Genomic DNA, 7,628 nt, shown 5'->3' with positions numbered 1-7,628 from the left:
TCGTTTTGTAGGGAAGTTGACAATGAAAAAACAAATTCACTCACATTTGGATCCACTAACTGGATACAAGTTGATACTTGAATTGCTCCCCAAAGAACACCACTAATTTAGCTTGCAAGGTTTTTTCTTCAAATCCTTTGATTTTAAAGAATGTAGAACATTAGAAGTAAGCGTCTTTAGAAACAATTCCAGTTGAAGAAGTGGGAGCCATTTTGAGACATGGATCCAGACCGGAAGTTCCTTGGTTGAATGTTTAAACTTTGTGTAAAGCTTTTCCAAAGAATTACGATGGAAGTTTTTATGATAAAAGTAAAAACAGCACGCACTTCACTTCACCTTCACCAACTCTATAAGTAAAATCAAATGTGCACCATGGCTACTATTACTGTTAAAGGGAAAAGGTTCAACTTGATATTTAATTTGTTATATTAACTCGTGATTTTTAAGGGTGACCAAGTAAATCAAGTCATGTTTAAATGACATTATCAATGTCTGTCTTAGCGTATAATCAATCCCTTAATTAATACTTCTACTATCTTGTTAGTCACGATCATCCATCTGTCCCTCCCTGTATCCTCTTCTCTCTTCTGCTTTACCTACGACTTCCCAGTCCCACCGCGGAAAATCGCCTTACCTAGTAGATCAGACGGTTAGATTCTAATCTTAATGATTTTTCTCATATAAATATCAGCCGCTAGATCATGTGCGTACGAACAACAGAAAGCGGGACATAAAGGTAAGGTCTCGGTCTTAGGTGGGCGCGAAAACAACGTCGTTTACCGACTCCTTCCAACTTCCCCTTCCTTCCAACTGTTTTTTTCTTCTTATTTTTTTTTTATTTCTTCTCTCTCAAATTCGTTCAGTTGGAAATTTCGGTAAAATGATCTTGGTGTTCTGATAATCATTTTTCACACGTAAATTATTAAATTGAACGGTTCTTTGCTGGGAAACATTAAGTTAGGAGGTCTATACGGAAAGTATTTTAGGTTTTCTTAATTTATTTTTAGAGTATAGGAATTCGTGAATTGTTACAAACAAGTGGGAATTAATTCTCCGGCTAAGAAGAATCTTATTGATTGTGATCAAGTTGCATTGAGGTAACTTAAACTTCAATTGAAAATTTTGTTTGATTGTTTCTGAATTCAGTAACCGACTCGTTTTTCTGATTCTAATTTACTATGAAATCTGTATTTAGATTCATCGATTATCTTTAGCAGAAACTCATTAATCTATGTATTTAAAATTCACCGGTATTTCTGTGTAATCTATAAATGTATCTTGTTCTCATCTATGATGAGTTGATGATCTTACAAAAAGAAAAAAAAATGTTTAAAAAATCTGAATAGTCAAAATAGAAATAGATTAATTATAGTGTTCTTGAAAGAACAATGTAACAGAGATTACTTCTTTTTTTTTCTTACTCTAATTTTTTTCATAGGGATGGACGATGATTCTTCTTCTTCTTCTCGTTTGCACGTGGAAGGCCTTCATGTTTCATTGTTTCTCAAAACCCTAGAAAGTTCTTATTAGAATCTTTAATCTTATAATTTAATCACTATAAACTAACAAACAAAATCCTTCGTCAGTGGATTTAACATGTCCAATATATTAAAATTTTATTCAATTTCCCACCAAAATTAGTTTTTTTTTTTCTTATGAGAATCATCATCGTTATCTCGTTTCCAGATTCAAAGATTTTTTTTTTTTTTGGTGTGTTTTTGTTGCTGCAAATTCCAATTATACCCTTGTTACAGAGAGAAAGTTAGGGCAGACAGAGGTGCGTGCAATTTTCCAGCCCGGCCGACCATGGCACTCTCGTGAGAGGGACCAAAAGAAGAAGAAGAAGAATCATCTTTATAATCCTACGCACCCTGGTCATCTCTTATCCTACACCCACCACCTCTATGCACAAACCTTTTCTTTCAATTTCTCTCTCTAGTTTGTCTGTGTTAGTAACAAAAGATGGTCGTTTAATGCACGTTGTAGCTGTTTCTTATTTTCATTATTGAAATCTAAAGTGCACCTTAAATGTTATTCTTCTTCGCTGTTTCTTTCATTTAATTCATTAGGCTACAATTTGACACTAAAGTCTCTTCTGATTGGATTTCTTCTTATGATTATTAATGCACAGAACCCATTCTTAAAGGTGATCTTTTTCCTTTTTTTTCTAAATCTGTGTGTGTGTAATGAGATCTTGATAGCTGTAATGAAAAAGGGTTTCTTTTTCTTTATCTGATTGTTAATTAGTAATCTAGATACCCCCTATATAACAGAAATGGGTTTCTTTCTTTTCTGGTTGTGAACTAGTACTTTCCTTTTTTTTCTTAACTGGAATTCCTCACTTTTGGGTGTTATGCTTTTGTGGCAGATTGGAATCAATTCTAATGAATGAAAGGCTGTAATGCATATAGAAGAAATATATGAAGAATTTCTCAATGTGGTGTGATTTGGATGGATGTTTGCGAAGCAGAACAACAGGTACTACTACCAAGGAAAGGGGGAGCAATAGCAGAAGAAATCCCCAGACCACCTTTGGTTCCTTCTGAGAAAAACAATGCCTTCTCTAGAAAAACAAGACCTACGAGGGAAGTTCCATCAAGGTATAAATCTACAATCACTTCTTCTCCATCTTTACCTACACATATTGTTCCGAGAAGAAGTTCTTCTCCTGGTGTTACAAGATCAGTTTCCTCTACCCCTTTATTTGCCAAACGATCAGTATCGGCTGAACGTAGGCGTCCATCGACACCACCTTCACCACCAAGACCGTCAACACCAAACCGTGATTCCCTTAACGATGTGCAAACCCCTTCAAGGAAAGGAGTGGGTAGTGTCCGGACAGAAGGATTGTGGCCTTCCACCATGAGGAGTCTTTGTGTCTCATTCCAGTCTGATACATTTTCTCTTCCAATTAGTAAGAAAGAAAAACCAGTTACTCACGAGCACACGTTGAAGCCTTCGGCAAATTTGGGACACAGGCAATCTGAAACACCTCTATCTCAAAGGAAAACAACACCAGAAAGAAAAAGAACTCCTCTTAGAGGTAGAAATGCGTCCGACCAATCAGAAAACTCTAGACCTTTGGATAATTCACATTCTCGAATTATGGATCAAAGATGGCCTAGTAGAACTGGTGGCAAGGTGTCTGGTAGTGCTCTAAACCGGAGTATTGATTTTACTGATAAGCCTAGCAGAACTAGTTCGTCTCCCCTTCCAGCACGAGGTCTTTCTCCATCAAGAAAATCACCTGCTAGAATAGGATTACAAAAAGCTCAAAGCGAGGCTGCTAGTCAACTACTATTGGATGATCTTGGGAAGGAAACAGTTTGTAGGCCAGGTTCAAGTAATGGTGCTTCGTTGAGATCATCCTCCCCTTTCAAAATTGGTTCATCAAATGTTAGCATTCCTTTGAGTTCATCTGAAAGATCTTCTTCCACATTGCGATCAAGTCGATCCCAGTCCTTGCCCATTCCTGGATCATCTCGTCCCGCATCCCCTAGTAGAGCGCCATTATTATCATCTTCTCCCTCAAGAGGTATGATAAGTCCATCCCGGGGAAGACCAAACACTCCGTTTCCTTCAGTAGGCTCTGTAGCGTGTCGATCCAGTACTTCGATTTCTGTTCTCAGCTTTATCGCTGATGTTAAAAAAGGGAAGAAGGGTTCCAACCATATAGAAGATGCTCATCAGCTTCGTCTACTGTACAATAGATTTATGCAATGGAGATTTATTAATGCTCGAGCAGATGCTGCTTCGTCCATTCAGCAAATAGCAGCAGAGGTAGAGTTGTTAATTTGTATTGCACTTTTAAAATCAATTTCCTATTAAGTTTTTTCCTTTTAAGATCTTACTGATGCGAGCAAGTTAAATATGGCATCTTCAATTTCTTGATTTGGTTACATTTTGTAATCTGATGGTCACTGCTGCTATGTGTCATGCTTTCTTTTCTTTCTAGTGAAACAAGCATCATCAGTATATTAATTACTATGCCTAGAATAGAACCTTATTTTTTATAGTTCTCAGTTTTAGTTTGGGACCATGGGTGAGGTTTTGGAGGTCTGGCTTAGTTCTCTTGATAGTTTTCTTCATTAGTTTACTTTGTTTTAAGTTGCTAGTTGGTCAACAGGATTCTAGCAATTAGCTTCACAATATCTTTGTTCTCTTGTTCGATATGTTTATGGTAATTTTGTTTTCTAATGGAATTTTGTCCATGGATGTCTATGTGAATATAAATTTAACATAAGTGTACACCAGAAGATTCGATCACATAATACTGGGAGACATATTATCTGGTTCTTGCTAGCAAAGAAATATTTTATCCATTGACAACTTTTGAAGGGAAATGTCACATATATTACAGTTGGATTTGAATCTTGTGGAAGTATGGTCTTAATAAGATTTTACATGCATCTTGAAGCCAATTTTAGAATACTGGTATAAAATTCATGTGTTATATATTGTGCTTTTCTGCTACTTTTGGTGGCCAACTATTTTTAAATTGCTGATATTTTCTGTGTACTATATTTTTCGCTATATGAATTTCTTAATACCTTGAATTGAAACAGAGAACTCTATACAATGTGTGGATCGCGACTTGTGAACTCTGGAATTCTGTCACAATGAAAAGGATCAATCTCCGAGAATTGACGGAAGAGCTGAAGCTGAACTCAGTTTTGAACGACCAAGTAAGTGTTCAATTTGCAAGGAAATGCATGAAAAATGTCATTGGAGGATTCCTTTTTACTGAGTTTGCAAAAGAGTATGTTAAAGCATTAAACCGTTCGAAAACCAAAACCCTGCTCCTCTTTAAAATTGGATGTTGTTGTTCAACTAGTGAGAGTTCTCTAGAAATCTCTCCCGTCCATCTTTTAGGACTGCTTTTGGGATAGCAACCGAATACTTCGAACCTGTTAGTTGTACCATATCTAATTGAAGTAAATAACTTTGTAATAGCAAACCTAATTTTGGCATTTGTTATGCTTGAAATGTGGTTTTTAAGATGGCCTTAAAGATATTCTTGTTAATGTTACTGATGTGATATACTAAGTATTGACGTCTTAGTAATTATTTATTCAGATGGTTTACCTTGATGATTGGGCTTTACTGGAAAGAGAACATTCTAATTCCTTAGCTGGGGCGGTTGAAGCTTTAGAGGCTTGCACTCTCCGACTTCCTGTTACTGGAGGGGCAAGGGTATACATACCTTTTTTCATTTTTTAATTCTAACATTTATGAATTACTTGTAACCTTTGTAAGGTTTGCTTCTTCTTTTTTTTCAGGTAGACAGCAATTCATTGAAAGATGCTGTTTGTTCAGCTCTTGATGTGATGCAGGCAATGGGTTCATCTGTATGTTCTTTACAATCCAGGGTGAGATATATATTCATTTTGTTTCATTTTGGTCCCAACTTTAAACTCTTGTATGTGAAGCTTTTTTACATCCCATTTTTGTGGATTTTAGGATCGGTAATCTACATTGTTGTTATTTTTGTGTTGTATTCTCGTGTCTGTTTTAGCTACTTGTTGTCTGTTGTGTATTTGTTTCGAGCCTGACTATTGCTATCTGGACTTGTATGCTGGGTATCACATATCAGGTTCCTGATGCTTAATTCGTTGGGTGACAACTGTTGTGATAGTTTTAATGGTATTGATTCTCGTATTGCTGTATCATGTTTTAGTCACTTTTGTTAGGAACTTGCTCATTATCTTCATAATCAAGAACAAACTATTATTGTAAACTTCTCCGCTGAGATATATCCTAAATAATATATTCTTTCTTAAAATTATGATTATTTCATAAAAAGGAAAATACTAATCTTACTTTAAATAAATTATGGAGAGAAGAGCTCAACTATATCATTTTTCCAATTTGACCTATAAAATTATGATCGGATTTTATATGTGTTTGTTTCAAGTTTGATTTTAAATTTGGATTTCTGATAAACACCTAATATAATGTTACTAGAAGAGCTCAACTATGAAAAGAATATAAATCATACTCCCTCTGTTTATGATAAAGAGATACTATCACTTATTCATTTTAGCCTAAATATAGGCCAAATTGGAAAAATGATAGCATCTCTTTTCCATAAACAGAGGGATTATAATGTTTTCCTTCATCCAGAGAGGCACTTTATAAGTTTTCAGCTTAAGGAATTTGTTGTGCCGTGCTGGATACAGAGAACTTAACCATGATGTCTCGTTTTTCTTTAAACCTTTGGCTTGGGGATCAACTGCATTACACTAACTTTCTTCTTATTCCACAGGTGGAGGGTATGAACGGCTTAGTTTCTGCACTTGCTGACGTAGCCGCACAGGAGAGAGCTATGCTTGATGAATGTGTTGATCTTTTGGCTTCAACGGTTGCAATGGAGGTAATAGGAAAGACCACCTTGAATTTTCTATCCAATTCTGAGGAATTCAGTTTTCTTAGAAATATGTCTCCAAGAATTTCTGGATATTGGAAACCTGAATGCTGCACCCACATACACACCATTTGCTTTTTTGACAATGTTTCGGTTACGCTTATGCCGGTGAAAGCTATTGAAGAGTAAATTTTTTATGTTAAATCATGTCCTGTTAGAGTTTGTGCGGTGAATCGTTTGTTAAATTTTGAGCTGATATAGTTTTTATTTCATAAAACAGGTAGAGGAGAATAGCCTTAGAACGCACCTCATGCAGCTAAAACGGTCTTCAGCTGAAGGTGAACACAGAACCTCCCTTCTGGGAAGACTTGTGTGACCACTGTCAACATAGAAGCTTATCTAACTCTTCCTCCTAACTGCCTTGATCGTTGGTGTAGGAAACAGCATCCTAATTGGCTCCGCTGAGTGTATATTGGTTCACTTTTTTGGGAATTTTTTCTTCTTTAGCTTTCTTATAGTTCCCTTTTCTGTTCTTTGGCAATTGGTCACGAAGCTGTATCTTTTTCCCGTGTTTTTTTTTTCCCTGTATTACACGAAATGAAATGAAAAGAAAAGTAAAGAAAGATGAAAAAAAATGCAAAACAGAAGCAAATATCACACAATGTTTGTTTTGTATCTGATGTACAAGATGTTTAACAAGCCCTCCAGCACCCTCAGTGTGCGTGTGAGCAGGCATAAATGGAAAGCTAAGAATCATATTTATCTCATGTAACTAAACAACATGATAGAAAATTAAATAGTATTATTTTTACTGGATGTCTGATGTCTATTTCTTTATATATAGAAAAACCCTCAGAACAAGGTTGCATTGCTATTGTCTAGTTGAAGGACTGGCATCATCCAACAGCACTTTCTTACACTACACTAACATTAACCAGACTACTTAACAAGCCTAGATTTGGCCCTTACTAGTGGAAAGCCACTAGCAGATTTTTACAAATGAAAACTAAATTGGTGGCAGGGACATTTTGCTGTCTTCGGATCCGAGTTAGACTTCCTAACACAAAAGAGATTTCAGGGATATTTATAATGCTTATTCTTATCCCTAATTTTTCGTTATGAGCTTTGTTATGTTAGTGACAATTATGGCATCCGTGGTGAAGTAGAGATCAATCAACATATGACTCTGGTGGTGCATGACTTTATTGTAGGAACACAGATGTCGCTCGCTGGATATTGCTCACGGTGTTGGCAACACTTAGAG

General features: G+C 36.0%; 1 protein-coding gene across 2 annotated transcripts; it reads left to right on the top strand.

The window, feature by feature from the left end:
* The first annotated feature begins 779 nt into the window (after nt 1–779).
* LOC113344013 (AUGMIN subunit 8-like) lies at nt 780–7,175 on the top strand. 2 transcript variants are annotated; one of them, XM_026588085.1, is made up of 7 exons: nt 780–1,097; nt 2,369–3,780; nt 4,566–4,685; nt 5,077–5,193; nt 5,280–5,369; nt 6,266–6,373; nt 6,645–7,175. In XM_026588085.1, the coding sequence occupies exons 2-7, from the start codon at nt 2,452–2,454 to the stop codon at nt 6,738–6,740; spliced, it is 1,860 nt and encodes a 619-aa protein (XP_026443870.1). In that variant the 5' UTR covers nt 780–1,097; nt 2,369–2,451; the 3' UTR covers nt 6,741–7,175. The 2 variants fall into 2 exon arrangements, with proteins under 2 accessions (XP_026443870.1, XP_026443871.1); XM_026588086.1 differs by lacking the exon at nt 780–1,097 and adding an exon at nt 1,718–2,146.
* Nucleotides 7,176–7,628: the final 453 nt, after the last annotated feature.

The sequence above is a fragment of the Papaver somniferum genome, unplaced genomic scaffold (genome assembly GCF_003573695.1).
Source record: "Papaver somniferum cultivar HN1 unplaced genomic scaffold, ASM357369v1 unplaced-scaffold_70, whole genome shotgun sequence".
In the NCBI taxonomy this organism is placed as follows: domain Eukaryota; kingdom Viridiplantae; phylum Streptophyta; class Magnoliopsida; order Ranunculales; family Papaveraceae; genus Papaver; species Papaver somniferum.
This window is presented reverse-complemented; position numbering and strand designations above follow the sequence as displayed.